Source organism: Mustelus asterias, unplaced genomic scaffold (genome assembly GCF_964213995.1).
Source record: "Mustelus asterias unplaced genomic scaffold, sMusAst1.hap1.1 HAP1_SCAFFOLD_331, whole genome shotgun sequence".
Taxonomy (NCBI): Eukaryota; Metazoa; Chordata; class Chondrichthyes; order Carcharhiniformes; family Triakidae; genus Mustelus; species Mustelus asterias.
In genome coordinates this window covers 241,873-259,477 of record NW_027590293.1, presented here as the reverse complement: position 1 = coordinate 259,477, position 17,605 = coordinate 241,873, and the positions used below count along the sequence as shown (strand labels likewise).

At 46.0% G+C, this 17,605-nt stretch overlaps 2 protein-coding genes across 5 annotated transcripts in view; both read left to right on the top strand.

The window, feature by feature from the left end:
• The window catches only part of LOC144486399 (uncharacterized), a 51,180-nt gene extending 42,402 nt beyond the window's left edge, over positions 1-8,778 (top strand). The window contains exons 1-2 of one of the 3 annotated variants that reach the window (XM_078204435.1): positions 1,092-1,287; positions 5,317-8,778. In XM_078204435.1, the coding sequence (XP_078060561.1) occupies positions 5,500-6,705 (1,206 nt within the window). In that variant the 5' untranslated portion in view covers positions 1,092-1,287; positions 5,317-5,499 and the 3' untranslated portion in view covers positions 6,706-8,778. Of the gene's footprint in view, positions 1-1,091; positions 1,288-2,519; positions 2,693-5,316 lie in introns of those variants that run through there. The other 2 variants (XM_078204437.1, XM_078204436.1) reach the window with 2 other exon arrangements.
• Positions 8,779-9,298: 520 nt separating this feature from the next.
• On the top strand, positions 9,299-14,826 carry LOC144486401 (uncharacterized). 2 transcript variants are annotated; one of them, XM_078204441.1, is made up of 2 exons: positions 9,299-9,371; positions 10,292-14,826. In XM_078204441.1, exon 2 carries the CDS (start codon positions 10,650-10,652, stop codon positions 11,469-11,471), a length of 822 nt encoding a protein of 273 aa, XP_078060567.1. In that variant the 5' UTR covers positions 9,299-9,371; positions 10,292-10,649; the 3' UTR covers positions 11,472-14,826. The 2 variants fall into 2 exon arrangements, with proteins under 2 accessions (XP_078060567.1, XP_078060566.1); XM_078204440.1 differs by having other exon boundaries at positions 9,299-9,445; positions 10,292-12,481.
• The last annotated feature ends 2,779 nt before the right edge of the window (positions 14,827-17,605 follow it).

The window sequence follows — 17,605 nt, the reverse complement described above, 5'->3', positions numbered from 1 at the left end:
TCTGTATGCCCTGTTTGTGAGCATTTCTCCACTCCACCTGACGAAGGGGCAGCGCTCCAAAAGCTAGTGGCATTTGCGACCAAATAAACCTGTTGGACTTTAACCTGGTGTTGTTAAACCTCTTACTGTCTTTACCCCAGTCAACGCCGGCATCTCCACATCATGGATTCAGTTCTCCAGCTCCTGTCTGCAGACTGACAATAAAACCAATGGCTCTTATTGGGGGTGTTAGGGCCTCCAGCGGGTGTTTGTGAATCCTCCCCGCCCACCTCCCAGGGTTTCCTTCCTTCCCAGAGATCAGAGTCCTCATTGATTTGAGGCCAAAGTGTAACCTCTTATTTATTTTGCACATTCTCCTCGTGTCTGTGTGGGTTTCCTCCGGGTGCTCCGGTTTCCTCCCACAGTCCAAAGATGTGCGGGTTAGGTTGATTGGCCATGCTAAAATTGCCCCTTAGTGTCCTGGGATGCGTAGGTTAGAGGGATTAGTGGGTAAACATGTAGGGATATGGGGGTAGGGCCTGGGTGGGATTGTCGTCGGTGCAGACTCGATGGGCTGAATGGCCTCTTTCTGTGCTGTAGGGTTTCTAAGATTTCTTATTGTCCCCCTCCCCCATCCTCTGATGTGAACCATCCTCCAGTGGCTGAGCCAGGATGGGGCCGTTAACCTGGGCCTGTTCCCGGGAGGGAGGGAGAAGCCCCGCAGCTGCAAACCAGGGAGCTGACAATGATTCTGAAGGGTTTGCGGATCCACAAAGTGTTTCCAAATCCTCCCAGCCACCGCCTAACGCGTCTTCAAGACAGAGATTGATAAATTCTTGAATTCTCGAGGAATTAAGGGCTATGGGGAGAGAGCGGGTAAATGGAGTTGAAATCAACCATGATTGAATGGTGGAGTGGACTCGATGGGCCGAATGGCCTTACTTCAGCTCCTATGTCTTATGGTCTTATGGACTCCGCTTCTCCGGGACAAACAAGCGCCAAGGCCAGCAATGACACAGCGCATGCTCCACATCACAATGCCCGGGGATTGATTGACGGCAGCTCCGGACCAATAGGAAGAGGGGGCGGGGCTGGTCACCCAACCAATCGGAGTGAATGAGGGGCGGGACTGGAGGACCGAGCGGGAGCGGCTGGTCCTCCAACCAATCGCACTGAATGAGGGCCCGGACCAATAGGAAGAGTTCCCTATTCTTTGCATGGGAGAGATGCACATGCGCAGTAAGCAACGGCGTTCGCCTTGTGGGTGACAGCAACTGGAGAGAAGTTCCTGTGTCTCATCAGCAGCCGGTAAGGATGCAGAAACATAGAGGGAGTAATGGAAGCGGCGGATGGACGTAGAGGGTTTGTAAATATCTGGTGAAGGCCTCAAACCTCGAACATGAGCCCGCAGGTCCCGTGTTTGCAGCTTCAGGTCTTTTTCCCGAGACGAAGCTCAGGTTAACGGCCGCCATCTTGATTCAGCGGGGAGCAGAGCGCACGCGTTGGTGTCTTGGTGACGCAACCGTGAGTGGGCGGGTCTTTGTGTTTCTGCTCCCACCGGGTCCTAATGCACCCATCGGGTCCTAATGCATACCAACAATGAACAATAGATTTTCAAACAGCTTCACCCACTCCCAGGCTGCACCTCACGTTTGCAGCCGAGAGAAGTTTATGGGTCATGTACATATTCAGTGTGAGAGGTTGCATCCCAGAGTACTTACATGAAGCGGTTACAAGGCTTTTGTACTCGTTGGAGTTTAGAAGGTTGAGGAGGAATTTATTGAAACTTACAGGATACGGCGAGGCCTGGACAGAGTGGACGTGGAGAGGATGTTTCCACGAGTAGGAAAAACTAGAACCAGAGGCACAACCTCAGACTAAAGGGACGATCCTTTAAAACAGAGATGAGGAGGAATTTCTTCAGCCAGAGAGTGGTGAATCTGTGGAACTCTTTGCCGCAGAAGGCTGTGGAGGCCAGGTCATTGAGTGTCTTTAAGATAGAGATAGATAGGTTGTTGATTAATAAGCAGATCAGGGGTTATGGGGAAAAGGTAGGAGAATGGGGATCAGAAAAATATCAGCCATGATTGAATGGTGGAGCAGATTCAATGGGCCGAGTGGCCCAATTCTGCTCCTATGTCTTATCGCCTTTTCGTTACAGTTCAGCCCCAGGCTCCTCATGTTTACATAGAAGCGGAAGTAGACCATTCAGCTCTTTGAGCATTCCCTGCCATTCATTATAGTCATGGCTGATCCTCAAATTCAATACCCTAATCCCACCCCCCACCCCATAATATCCCTTTAGCCCCAAGAGATATATCTAATTGAAATCAGGCTCTACTTCCACTTTTGAGGAACGGAGATCCAAAGATTCATGACCCACTGAGAGAAAAACATCTCATCTCTGTCTCTATGGGCAGCACTGTTTTTTAAATAGTGACCGCAAGATTCTCCCATAAGAGTAAACAACAGTTCTAACAAGTTTTTAGAAGGTATTTTGAGAGACAGGATCTACAGGCATTTAGAGACACAAGGACTGATTAGAGATAGTCATGTGAGTGACATTTAGAGACAGTATGGCTTTGGAGTGGAAAATCATATCTCTCAAATTTGATTGAGTTTTTTGAAGGAGTAACCAAGAAGGTAGATGAGGGCAGTGCAGTTGATGTTCTCTACATGACCTTTAGCAAGGCCTTTGACAAGATACCACATGGTAAGTTGTTGCATAAGGTTAAATCTCTCGGGATCCAGGGTGAGGTAGCCAAATAGGTACAAAATTGGCTTGATGACAGAACAAGTCTCACAACACCAGGTTAAAGTCCAACAGGTTTATTTGGTAGCACAAGCCACAAGCTTTCAGAACACTGCCCCTTCATGACAGAAGACAGAGGATGGTTGTAGAGGATTGTTTTTCAAACTGGAGGCCTGTGACCAGCGGTGTGCCTCAGGGATTGGTGCTGCGTCCACTGTTATTTATCATTTATATTAATGATGTGGATGAGAATTTAGGAGGCATGGTTAGTAAGTTTGCAGACACCAGGATTGTGGTATAGTGGACAGTGAAGAAGATTATCTCTGATTGCAACGGAATCTTGATCAATTGGGCTGACGAATGCCAGATGGAGTTTAATTTAGATAAATGCGAAGTGATGCATTTTGGTAGATCAAACCAGGGCAGGACTTACTCAGTTAATAGTAGGGCATTGGGGGGAGTTATAGAACAAAGAGATCTAGGGTAACAGATTCATAGCTCCTTGAAAGTGGAGTCACAGGTGGACAGAGTGGTGAAGAAGGCATTCGGCATGCTTGGTTTCATTGGTCAGAACATTGAATCCAGGAGTTGGGACGTCTTGTTGAAGTTGTACAAGACATTGGTAAGGCCATACTTGGAATACTGTGTGCAGTTCTGGTCACCCTATTATAGAAAGGATGTTATTAAATGAGAAAGAGTGCAGAAAAGATTTACTAGGATGCGAACAGGACTTGATGGTTATAAGGCGAGACTGGATAGACTGGGACTTTTTTTTCTGGAGCGCAGGAGGCTGAGGGGTGAACTTATAGCGGTCTATAAAATAATGAGGGACATAGATCAGCTAGATAGTCAATATCTTTTACCAGAGGTAGGGGAGTCTAAAACTAGAGGTCATAGGTTTAAGGGGAGAGATAAAAAGAGTCGAGAGGGGCAATATTTTCATACAGAGGGTGGTGAGTGTCTTGAACAAACTGCCAGAGGTAGTAGGAGAGGCAGGTACAATTTTGTCTTTTGAAAAGCGTTTAGACAGTTACATGGGTATGATGGGTATAGAGGGATATGGGCCAAATGCGGGCAATTGGGACTAGCTTCGGGGTTAAAAAAAGGGGCGGCATGGACAAGTTGGGCTGAAGGGCCTGTTTCCATGCTATAAACCTCTATAACTCCTCTCCACATCCAAGACTTTTCAGGATGTGAAAGGTTTAAATTAAGTTGCCTCTTACTCTTTTAAACTCGAGCAGAAGCTAAACTCGAGCAGAGACTGTCTCACTGCTCCTCATCAGACAATCCACCTATTCCAGGTGTTAGTCGACTAAACCTTCTATGAACTTCTTCTAATGCACTTATATTTTTTCTTAAATAAGGAAATCGATAATGTAGACGTTGCTCCAGATACAGACTCACCGTGTGCAACTGAAACATAACTTCCCAGCTTTTACTCCATTCCCCTCATAACAAATGATAGCTTTCTGAATTACTTGTACCTGTATTTTCTATCGTGATGGATTTTGAACACTTTTTTGTGACAGGGGGTTAGAAAGGGAGGATTTACACACAACAAGCTCAAACCAAGAGAAAATGTTGTCTCTTCTGATATGGGCTTTCTGAATGGGATAAGTAGGTAGATGTGAATGGAATGTTTCCACTTGTTGGTTCTTCCATTACTGGGAACCATGAACAGACAACAAATAAATCAAACAGGAAAATAGGAGATGTTTCTTTCTTCAGACAGTTGTTAGAATTTGGAACTCACTGCGACTGGAAGTGGTTGACTCAAATACTTTAGATGCTTTCAAAAGGAAAATATATGAGCCTATGAGAGAAAAGGGATTGGAAAAATCAAGTGAAAAGCTGAGATGTGGTGATCAGAATGAGAGGAGACTCATGTGGAGGATAAACTCCAGTACAGACTCGATAAACCGTTTGTGTATTGTCACAGACAGAACAAACAATTCTCCTTCCCTGTTCAAAGACAATAACAATCAGCTCCGAATGATCCGAGTGACTGTCAGATCTCAACGTAATGTTTGGTTTGTGTTTTCTTGCTGTAAATCCTCCTTTCCAATATCCTGCAAAGGGAATTTACAAAAGTCATCACTGTCAGTTCAGGATAGATATATTCATAGAATTCCACAGCTCGGAAGGAGGCTATTTGGCCCATCAAGTCAACTCTCTGACAGAGCATCCCACCAAGGCCCCAACAACATAACCCAACTTATTTACCCCACTAATCTCCCTAACCTACACACCCTGGGGGGAAAATGGATAATTTAGCATGGCCAGTCCACCTAACCTGAATATCTTTGGACTGTGGGAGAAAACCGGAGCACCTGGAGGAAACCCACGCAAACAAGTGGAGAATATGCAAACTCCACACAGCAGCACTCCGAAAGCAAGTGGCGTTTGCTACCAAATAAACCTGTTGGACTTTAACCTGGTGTTGTTAAACTCCTTACTGTGTAAACTCTACACAGACAGGTAACCACGGCCGGAATTGAACCCAGGTCCCTGGTGCTGTGAGGCAGGAGGACTAACCACTGTGCCACCGTGCCAGCCACGTAATTCTTTGTAAACTTATTTTGCAGGAAATAGAAGAGGAGGATTTGCAGTCTGGACAAACAAATCTCACGTCAGACAGAGTCAATCAATTCATTGGGATCTGAAGATTTGTGCATCTGAAGGGATTTAATTGACCATCTCAGTTGGAAACTGGTGAGAATCTGTTTCCTTGCTCCTCCTGTGGGGAGGGATTGATACAGCTGGAAAACATGCTGACACGACAGCGAGCTCGCAATAGTGAGAGTTCATTCACCTGCTCCGTGTGTGGGAAGAAATTCATGTGTTCGTCCAACCTGCTGGCTCACCAACTCGATCACATTATTCAGAAGCCTCTTCAAAGCTCTGACTCTGGGCAAAGCATTGAAACCTCTGAGGAACAGGCCCAACACCAGCTCCTTCACACTGACGAGAGACCGTTCAGCTGCTCCCACTGCGGGAAGAGGTTCAGCCAGTCCTCCCGCCTTGCAGAGCACCAGCTCCTTCACACACACGAGAGACCGTTCAGCTGCTCTCACTGTGGAGAGTCATTCAGCGACTCAGTGCATCTCACTGAGCACCAACAAGTTCACACCAAGGACAGGCCATTCAGCTGCTCCCAGTGTGGGAAGAGATTCACTCAGTCCTCCCACTGCACCGTTCACCAACAGATTCATTTTCAGAAGAGACATTTTAAATGCTTTAAATGTGAGAAGACCTTCAAAAGAAGGATTAGTCTGCTGAGACACCAGGGCACTCACACTGGGGAGAGACCATACGTTTGCCCTGTTTGTGGGAAAGCATTTACTTGTTTGCAGCATCTGCTAAGTCACCGGCCTATTCACACCGGGGAGAAGGCATTCAGCTGCTCCGTGTGTGGGAAGGCTTTCACGGAGTCATCCAGCCTCCGGAGACACCGCCGCATTCACACAGGGGAGAAGCCGTTCTCCTGCTCCATTTGTGGCAAAAGATTTGCTCAGTTTTCCTCCTGCAATCAACACCAACACATTCACTCTGATAAGAGACCTTTTCAATGCTCAGAATGCAATAAGACCTTTAAAAGAAGTGATGATCTGCTGAAACACAAACGCATTCACACCGGGGAGAGGCCGTTCCTGTGCTCTGTGTGTGGAAAGGGATTCGCTCAGTCATCTGGCCTGCTGAGACACCAACGCATTCACACCGGGGAGAAGCCGTTCACCTGCTCTGTGTGTGGGAAGGGATTCACTGATTCATCCTATATGCTGAAACACCAGCGGGCTCACACTGCGACAGAACCGTTCACCTGCTCCCTGTGTGGGAAGGGATTCACTGATCCATCCCGCCTGCAGAGACACCAGCGAGTTCACACTGGGGCAAAACCTTTCAACTGCTCCATGTGTGGGAAGGGATTTAATCAGTATTACAGCCTGCTGAAACATAGACGACTTCATGTGTGACCGGCAAAGTTGGATTCTGTTGTTTCTGCGCCCTGAGATAAACAATAACAATTGGATGAATAGGGGAGGCAGCGGCACAGTGGAATTATCACTGGACTCAGGGTAAGGCTCTGGGGACCCAGGTTCAAATCCCACCACAGGCAATGGTGAAATTTGTATTCAATTAAAATCTTCAATTAAAAGTCTAATGACAAACCTCAACCTTTAATCAATTGTCGTAAAAACCCATTTGATTCAGTAACGTCCTTTAGAAAAGGAAACCTGCCGTCCTTACTTGGTCAGACCTACATGTGACTCCAGACCCACAGCAATGTGGTTGACTCTCAAATGCCCTCTGAAATGGAGGGCAGTTAGAGATGGGCAAGAAATGCTGGCCCAGCCAGTGACGTCTACATTCCGTAAAAATGAATAAAACAAAGTTCCTCGGTATCTCAGTAACCTCCTCCAGCCCCACAACACTCTGTGTAAATACAAGTTGTTGATGATTATGCCCTGAGATCGATAACGTGAACCCGATTCCCCTCGTCCGCCAACTCGGCAACTTCTTCACAAAAAGTAAAGCACATGGGATTGGGGCTGTTGTACTGAGATGGGTAGAAAACTGATTGGCAGACAAGAAACAAAGAGTAGGATTAAACGGGTCTTTTTCCAACTGGCAGGCAGTGACTATTTGGGTAACGCAGGATCAGTGCTGGGGCCTCGGTTACTCACCTGCCATGGGTCTTGTTTTTTTTCCCTTGTTTATTATACATCATTTTTAAATTGTTGCTTCCTAAGAATCTAATTTAAAACCATGGATAAACTCAAACCACTTTTGGAAAATCTGTGACTCTCTGATCAAGAATCTTACTGACCACTGCATACCATTCTAGTCACCGTATTATTAAAAAAATATCCAGGCACTGGAGAGGGTGCAGAGAAGATTTTAATGATGAGATTTTAATGTAGAAGGCAGCTCACCACCACCTTCTCAAGGGCAATCAGGGATTAGCCATAAATGCTGGCCAAGCCAGCAATGCCCACATCCCAGAAATGAATTTCAAAATGTGTGTTTTTTTATCAGGAAAGGATTGACAGGCTAGTTCTTCTTTCTTGAGAAATGAAGGCTGAGGGGTAACCTGAGCAGAGGTCCTCAAATTTATAAAATGCTTCGATACAGAAATAGTGTTTCCTCTTGTGGGGAAGAGCAAAAAGTAAAGTTTATTTATTAATCACAAGTAGGCTTAGATTAACACTGCAGTGAAGTTACTGGGAAACTGGAGACAATCAATATAAAACAGTCACTAAGAAATCCAATCGGAAATCCAGGATAAATTTCTCTACACAAAGAGTGGCGAGAATATGGAAATCACAACTACAGGGAGTGAAATGAACAGTATAGATGTCTTTCAGGGGAATCTCAACAAGTACTTATGAATGATTTTATAGTTCATTCAGGATTTATTTCAAAACGACTAAAAGTGACAGGAGATAATTTGCAGGGTGTGAGACTCTGTGTGTGAGGGTGTCTGTGAGTGTGTGTGTTGCTTTTCATTGGTGTCATAGAAACCTTCCTCTTTCTGAGCAGACAATCTGGCTCCTGAATGAGGTGAATTGTACAACTCAGAGATTCTCCATTCAGAATGACCATGTGCTGTGTAAAACAGGCATTCGGCCTCTGATCTTCGGGTAAGCATTCTCCAAGGCGGCCTTCACGACACAACAACGCAGAGTCGCTGAGCAGAGACTGATAGCCAAGTTCCGCACACATGAGGACGGCCTCAACTGGGATCTTGGGTTCATGTCACACTATCTGTAACCCCCACAACTTGCCTGGACTTGCAAAATCTCCCTTACTGTCCTGGCTGGAGACAATACACATCTCTTTAACCTGTGCTTAATGCTCCCTCCACTTACATTGTCTGTACCTTTAAGACTTGATTACCTGTAAAGACTTGCATTCCAACCATTATTCTGTAAATTGAGTTTGTGTCTTTATATGCCCTGTTTGTGAACAGAACTCCCACTCATCTGACGAAGGGGCAGCGCTCCGAAAGCTTGTGTGGCTTGTGCTACCAAATAAACCTGTTGGACCCAGTCGAACGCCGGCATCTCCACATCATGGAATCTCTCTCCACAGTTGCTGTCAGACTTGCTGAGGTTTTGCAGCATTTTCTGTTTTGAAGTCAGTGCTTTGCTGTGTTGTCTCTGTGCTCCATCCCCACTCTGATTGTATTGGAGCCTGTGTGTGTCATTGTTACACTGAGAGTAAGTCAGTGCTTTGCTGTGTTGTCTCTGTGCTCCATCCCCACTCTGATTGATTGTATTGGAGCCTGTGTGTGTCATTGTTACACTCAGAGTAAGTCAGTGCTTTGCTGTGTTGTCTCTGTGCTCCATCCCCACTCTGATTGTATTGGAGCCTGTGTGGGTCATTGTTACACTGAGACTCTGTCACTGTTATTATTGGACAAACAGCAAGCCACCGTCACAATACCCGGCTGATTGACGGTAGCCCGGACCAATGGGAAGAGAAGGGGCTGGAGGACCAGCCTTTCCCGCTCGGACCTCCAACCAATCACAGTGAATGAGGGGCGGAGCCCGCTCTGACTGGAGCATGCGCATTGTGGGTAATGGCGACGGAGACGGGCTGTTTTTTCGGCTCGGAGATAGATTAGCGGTGATTGACGGTACGGAGGGGGCGAGGGATCTCGCGGGTGGATGGAAACGCTGCGTAAGCAGCTTGTGTCAGCCACGAACCTCGGTAAAGAGCTTCACGGACCCAGTTTGTACCGAGCGGTACCGCAGCTCCTCATGGTCGGGCCGTGTTCATGGCCGCCATCTTTATTGGGGGCAATATGCAACAAGGCGCATGCGCAGGCCGGCATCGTTTTACGGGGTAATATTGTCAATGAGTGGGAGGGGCTTGTTCCCCAGTGTTCAGAATGGAGACAACTTGTCCATCAAACTGCATCAACCCTCTGAGTCCCAATGTCTTATTGACGAGGCAGAGCGGTGGCAGAGAAGGAAAGAAAGGGAAATAGCTTTGACAAACGGTCATCTGGCCTCAACGTCAGCTCTTTTCTCTCCTCACAGATGCTGCCAGACCTGCTGAGATTTTCCAGCATTTTCTCTTTTGGAAAGGGAAATAAATTCTGCTTTCCAGATCCCACTATATCATGAGATTTCTTTCCCATTCATCTTCTGTTTCACCATCCTTATAGGCAGCGAGTTCCAGATCGTGTGCTCTCCCTCCCCAAGTATAAATCTTCCTCAAATGCCTGCTCTATCACGATTCAAATAATGTCCTGTATATTACACTTTTATCCAGTATTGTAGACATCTGTCTGGCGGCTGCATGGAGATTTCCAGCTCTCTGTATCCAGGACAGGAAGCAGTGAGCATGGATCTGTCAATCAGCACCTTCAGGAGAATTGGCAGGGTGAATATTAGATACAGCAGAGTGAGAATGGAGGGAGAGTGTGTGGGATGGAGATTTGCATCTTTTGGGGAATGAGAGAGGAAAGAATGTTCCATAGAAACTAGAACTGTCTGTTCTGAATTTCTATCCTGTACTGACTGTGATGACTTTTGTAAATTCCTTTTACAGGATATCAGAAGGTGAGGATTTACAGACAGAAATCTCAAACCAAATGTCACATCAACATCTGACAGAGGCCTCAATTCGTCGGGACCTGAATATTATCGACATTTGAATCCAGAATGGAAATGTTTCTCTGTTCTGTCTGCTTCAGGAGATTTTAAATTTCAGTGTGACTGGAAAAGCACCGAAATACACACACACACCCGAGTGAGAGTGTTCCAGTGCACTGAGTGTGGAAAGAGCTTTAATCAGTTACACAGCCTGAAAATACATCGCAGCATTCACAGCGGGGAGAGACTGTACCCGTGTTCTGTTTGAGTTTAACTAATTGTTTAACCTGGAGAGTCACAAGGACACCTGAACCATGGAGAAACCGTGGAAATGTGGGGACTGTGGGAAAGGATTCAGTTTCCCATCTCAGCTGGAAATTCATCGACGCAGTCACTCTGGGGAGAGACCATTCACCTGCTCTGTGTGTGGGAAGGGATACACTCAGATAATTGATTTACAGAGACACCAGCGAGTTCACACTGGGGAGAGGCCATTTACTTGCTCTGTGTGTGGGAAAGGATTCACTCGGTTATCCAGTCTGCAGAGACACCATCGATTTCACACTGGGGAGAGACCTTTCATCTGCTCTGTGTGTGGGAAGGGATTCACTCAGTTAATTGATTTGCAGAGCCATCAGCGAGTTCACACTGGGGAGAGGCCATTCACTTGCTGTGTGTGTGGGAAAGGATTCAGTGTGGCATCAGGCCTGCGGAGACACCAGTTCGTTCACACTGGGGAGAGGTCATTCACTTGCTCTGTGTGTGGGAAAGGCTTCAGTCAGTTGCCCTACTTGCTGAGGCACAATGTCACTCACACCCAAGAGAGACCCTTTAAATGCTCTGACTGTGGGAGGGATTTCAAAAGCTCTCAGCTAATGATGTCCCACCAGCGCATTCACACTGAGGAGAGACCTTTCAGCTGCTCTCACTGCACAAAGAGATTCAGATCGTCATCTGCCCTGCGGACACACCAGCGAGTTCACACTGGGGAGAGGCCATTCCCCTGCACCGTGTGTGGGAAGGGATTCACACATTCATCCCGACTGCAGAAACACCAGCGAGTTCACAAGTCAGAGTCATACCGTACAGAAGAGGCCTTTCAGCCCATCGAGTCTGCACTGACAAAACTATACTAAATTTACACTAATCCATTTTCCAGCACTTGGCTGATGGTGTTTGAACTGTCAAAACATTCAAGTGCTCATCCATGTGCTTTTTAAAGGTTGTGAGGTTTCCCGCCTCCACTACCCTCCCAGACAGTGAATTCCAGACTCCCACCACCCTCTGGGTGAAAACATTTTTCTTCAAATCCCCCAAAACCTCCTGCCCCTCACCTTAAAATGATGCCCCCTCGTTATTGACCCGTCAACTAAGCTTCCTGTCGGCTGCTTCCTGTCCACTCTGTCCATACCCCTCACAATCTTATACACCTCAATCATGTCCCCCCTCAGCCTTCTCTGCTCGAAAGAAGACAATCCAAGCCTATCGAGTCTCTCCTTATAGCTCAGCTGCTCCATCCCAGGCAACATCCTGGTGAACCTCCTCTGCACCCCCTCCAGTGCAATCACATCCTTCCTATGGTGAGGCAATCAGAATGAGTGCAAACTGGGGTCAAGCAGGGCTGCGTCATTGCACCAACGTTCATCCCCACCTTCCCTGCAGCAACACTCCACCCCAGCACCGTGAAGCTCCCCACTGGAGTCCAGCTGGCCTACTGGACCAGTGGGAAACTTTCAATGTCTGACCCCTCCAGGCCAGAACCAAGACCAGCCCAGCCTCAGTCATCGGGCTGCAGTACGCAGACTCTAAGGGGGGTTGGGGGGAGGTGATGGCCGAGTGGGTATTATTGCTAGACTATTAATCCAGAAATTCAGCTAATGTTCTGGGGGTCCGGGTTCGAATCCCGCCACGGCAGATGGTGGAATTTGAATTCAATTAAATAAAATTAAGAACCTACTGATCATCATGAAACCATTGTCGATTGTCGGAAAAACCCATCTGGTTCACCAGTGCCCTTTCGGGAAGGAAATCTGCTGCCCTTACCTGGCCTGGCCTACATATGACTCCAGAGCCACAGCAATGTGGTTGTCTCTCGAATGCCCTCCAAGGGCAACTCGGATGGCAATAAATGTCCCATAAATGAATGAAGAAAATGCGTATTTGATTTGATTTATTATTGACACGTATTAGTACACAGTGAAGAGGATTATTTCTTGCACGCGATACAGAAAAACCATAACGTACATAAGGAAGGAAATGAGAGAGTGCAGAATGTTACAGTCATAGCTGGGGTGCAGAGAAACATCAACTTAATGCGAGGTAGGTCCATTCAAAAGTTTGATGGCAGCAGGGAAGAAGCTGTTCTTGACTCGGTCGGTTCGTGTCCTCAGACTTGTTTTTTTTTCCCCGATGGAAGAAAGCGGAAGAGAGAATGTCCGGGGTGTGTGGGGTCCTTAATAATGCTGGCTGCTTTTCCGAAGCAGTGGGAAGTGTCGACAGTGTCAATGGATGGGAGGCTGGTTTGAACGATGGACTGATCTTCGTTCACGACCTGAGTGTGTCTGTGCGCACACTCAGAGGTTGATCGAGGGCATTTTCACAGTAACTTCATTGCAGCGTTAATGTAAGACCACTTGTGACACTAATCAAAAACCTTAAACTTATCTACAAACTCGTCGACATATTCACTGAGACATATGAGAGAATGGGACTCAGATTAAACATCCGGGAAACAAAGGTTCTCGACCAGCCCACTCCTGCTCCCCCTCCCGACCATCAAGATCCACAGTGAGCCCCTGGGTAACGTGGATCATTCCCCACACCTCGGGAGCATCCTGTCGGCACGGGCAGGCATCGACGATGAAATCCAGCATCGACTCCAATGCGCCAGTGCAGGCTTCGGACGCCTGAGGAACAGAGTTCAAAGCCCGAGACCTCAAATCCAGCACCAAGCTCATGGTCTACAGAGCAGCCGTGGTCCCTGCCCTCCTGTATCCATCAGAAACATGGACAATGCGCAGCACACACCTCAAATCCCTGGAGAGATGTCACCAATGTTGCCTCCACAAAATCCTGCAAATCCACTGGCAGGATAGGCTTACCACCGTGACTGTCCTCTCCCAGGCCAATATCCCCAGTATCGAGGCACTGGTCACACTTGACCAGCTGCGATGGGCGGGGCACATTGTCCACAAGCCCCACACAAGACTCCTGAAACAAGTGCTGTACTCCGAGCTCCACAATGGCAAGCTGTTGGAGAAAATTTCTAATAGGTTGGAGAAATTTTAAACCATGAGGCATCTCAGACACTAACAGAACCACCAGCATTGAGTTCAATGACTAAATCAGACTGAGAAGCTAACAAGGGAACAGTCTACACATGTGAACACAGTAAGAGATTTAAACAAGTAATTCTGATTTAGACATGAATTTTCTGATTTTAAAATGTATGTTAGCTGTATTTTTAAAAGCAATTGGAAACTTTAGCCAAAGGCAGGCTGCTGCAAGGCATGATGGTACAGGGATACTTACAGACAGGCTACATTCTTCGGAACAATGAAGCCACAGAATGCGCCAACCTTTTCAAGGAAGTTTTTAACAAAGTTTCTAAAGGCAGCTTCATGAATATGATTGATTCACACTGGCCAGACAAGACAGTGTCTTCTCAGACGTGAAAACGTGCATTTGTCTGGTTTGGCCAGTGACGGAATAAGAGCCGATTGGAACATTAACTTTGACCTTTGTAGCTAAGCTTCTGGGGTTGCTCAGCAACAAGGGGAAGCAGAGTCAGCAATAGGGGGAGGAAGTGTCCGGATTCTACGGACCAATGAAATCCCATTATGTCAGAGGGTAAAATGCAATTGGTTAAAGTATATGACGTGTAATTAAGGATTGATTTGTATTGAAAATGATTGGTTTACACCTGATGAAAGGCAGGAGAATTGATATGAAGAATGTATTATTGATCTATCCTAATGATTGTCAGAGTTATTAGATCAGGATGCTTCTCTTCTCGAGCAGGATTAACACCGTCCAATAATTTCTCCCTTCAATCGTTGGTCAAATAGAAGATATGTCTTTAAACTGGGGCACTGGCTTTCATGAGTCTTTGTATTGTCTGAAGGTTTTGGCAATACCTGGTCTCCAGTGGTAACGTACCCAGTGTGTTTTGGGAATGAACTCAGAAGAATCATTCAACACTCAAGCCTGATTCAATTGACAAACAGTTTATTGAGTTATGCCAGTGGGGAGAAGTATGCCTGTCTGGAGACAATACACATCTCTTTAACCTGTGCTTAATACTCCCTCCACTCACATTGTCTGTATCTTTAAGACCTGGTTGGCTGTAGAGATTCGCATTCTAATCAGTATTCTGTAACTTGATTTTGTGTCTCTGTGCCCTGTTTGAGAGCAGATTTCCACTCCATCTGACGAAGGAGCAGCGCTCTGAAAGCTAATGGCATTGGCGACCAAATAAACCTGTTGGACTTTAACCTGGTGTTGTTAAAACTCTTACAGTGGGGAGTAGCCACAGGGGCTGACTATGTACAACTCCACCCCACAAGGAAAATCATCAATTCTTATACAGTTACTCAGCTCATCCCAGCTGGACACAATCCAATCAGAATGGTTATAGATTACATACCTTATATATAGGTCCAATCAGTTAGTATCTGGGCATCATGGGGCTTTGTGATCATCTCATGAACAGATCGGTGCCCCCATCATGATGTTTTCCAGACCCCCATATCTACCATCCCTGGTCTTTCTTTGTACATCGACTCTCTTAGTTTGAAAAGGGTGGATTAAAAGTTCTCAAATGGATATCGGTGCCCTTCCTTTGTTTTAATCGAACAACCACACAGTCTGGGAATCATTTCATAAGAACATAAGAAATAGGAGGAGGAGTAGGCCATCTAGCCCCTCGAGCCTGCCCCGCCATTCAATAAGATCATGGCTGATCTGAAGTGGATCAGTTCCACTTTCCCGCCTGATCCCTATAACCCCTAATTCCCTTACCGATCAGGAATCCATCTATCCGTGATTTAAACATATTCAACGAGGTAGCCTCCACCACTTCAGTGGGCAGAGAATTCCAGAGATTCACCACCCTCTGAAAGAAGAAGTTCCTCCTCAACTCTGTCCTAAACTGACCCCCCTTTATTTTGAGGCTGTGCCCTCTAGTTCTAGTTTCCTTTCGAAGTGGAAAGAATCTCTCCATCTCTACCCGATCCAGCCCCTTCATTATCTTATAGGTCTCTATAAGATCTCCCCTCAGCCTTCTAAATTCCAATGAATACAAACCCAATCTGCTCAGTCTCTCCTCATAATCAACACCCCTCATCTCTGGTATCAACCTGGTGAACCTTCTCTGCACTCCCTCCAAGGCCAATATATCCTTCCGCAAATAAGGGGACCAATACTGCACACAGTATTCCAGCTGCGGCCTCACCAATGCCCTGTACAGATGCAGCAAGACATCTCTGCTTTTATATTCTATCCCCCTTGCGATATATCTATTTCTATTTATAATCTCTCCTTTTAAACTCTTTCCTTCAGTATCCAATTTCCTTTTCATTGTGTTAATTGCATCAGGAATAAATCTTTGGACCTGACAGGAAGTTTAACCCAAGATCAATCCAACACAGGATTGGTCAGAATCATTTCACATGTCCCAAATTTTAAATAACTATTACAAATTAAAACTCTCATTCTCACGTGTGAATTTATCCGGATTAACATTCCCACGTGTTTAGTAAAATGTCCTGGAAACATATCCCTGGCCAGTAAATATGGGTCCAGGTTCATCACTTTTGAAAAAAAAGCTTTATTAATTACACTTCCATTTTAAAGTGCATTTGATTTAAATCACAGACACAAAACCTCAAAGCTTGAAGCATTCAACACACAAATATCATACAGACACAAGCAGAGGATCTTAGCATGTGCTTTACAACAACAATAACCAAAATAAATTCCTTAAGCGTTCTTGTGGTTCTGTTTTTAAACTTCCAGGAATGCCTTGAATTAAATACTCAAGGTAAGGTTAAACCCCAGAAAGATAAACCTTAACAAATGTAGCCCAAAACAATGATAAAACACATCGACAAACATCCACATAAAACAAGAGATGGGTGAGATCCTAAATGAATATTTCTCATCAGTATTTACTGTTGAGAAAAGCATGGATGTTTCGGGAACTCGGGGAAATAAATAGTGAGGTCCTGAGGAGTGTACATATCACAGAGAAGGAGGTGCTGGAAATCTTAAAGTGCATCAAGGTAGATAAATCCCTCGCATCTGATGAAGTGTATCCCAGGACACTTTGGGAGACAAGGGAGAAAATTGTGGGTCCCCGAGCAGAGAAATTTGAATCATCGATAATCACAGGTGATGTGCCTGGAGATTGGAGGGTGGAAAATGTTGTGCCTTTGTTTAAAAAGGGCTGCAGAGAAAAGCCTGGGAACTACAGGCCGGTGTGATTCACATCTGGGTAAGTTGTTTGAAGGTATTTTGAGAGAGAGGATCTAACGGCATTTCGAGATGCAAGGACTGATTAGGAGTTAGAGCATAGAACATTACAGCGCAGTACAGGCCCTTCGGCCCTCGATGTTGCGCCGACCAGTGAAACCAATCTAAAGCCCCTCTAACCTACACTATTCCAATATCAGCCATATGTTTATCCAATAACCATTTGAATGCTCTTAATGTTGACGAGTCCACTACTGCTGCAGGCAGGGCATTCCACGCCTTTCCTACTCTCTGAGTAAAGAACCTACCTCTAACATCTGTCCTATATCTCTCACCCCTCAATTTAAAGCTGTGTCCCCTCGTGTTAGCCATCACCATCCGAGGAAAAAGGCTCTCACTATCCACCCTATCTTATCCTCTGATCATCTTAGTTAGAGAGAGAAGTCGCTCTCCTTTCCCCTCTGAAGTTGGAATCTGCCAGGAGATAAGTTTCTTTTTGGAGATTCTCTTGTATGAGAGTTGCTGCTTTGGAAGCTGCAGAGGGAGAGGTATCCTTTTCCTTTTCTGGGGTCTGGAGGCTGGACCTGCTTCTGAGGTTTTGCTCTTTTGAGGATATATCCTTCTCTGAAAATTGCTGCCTGTACTTCTGTCCAGAAACGCCAAAAAGCTGAACATCCAGCACCATGTAAGCACACCCGCTCTTGTGCCAATTCTAAAGAAAGTTCCATGTCTATGGTGTATCGCTTTACATTAGAACAACAGAGATAGCTAGCTTTAGGAAATAAACTGTGTCATGTTT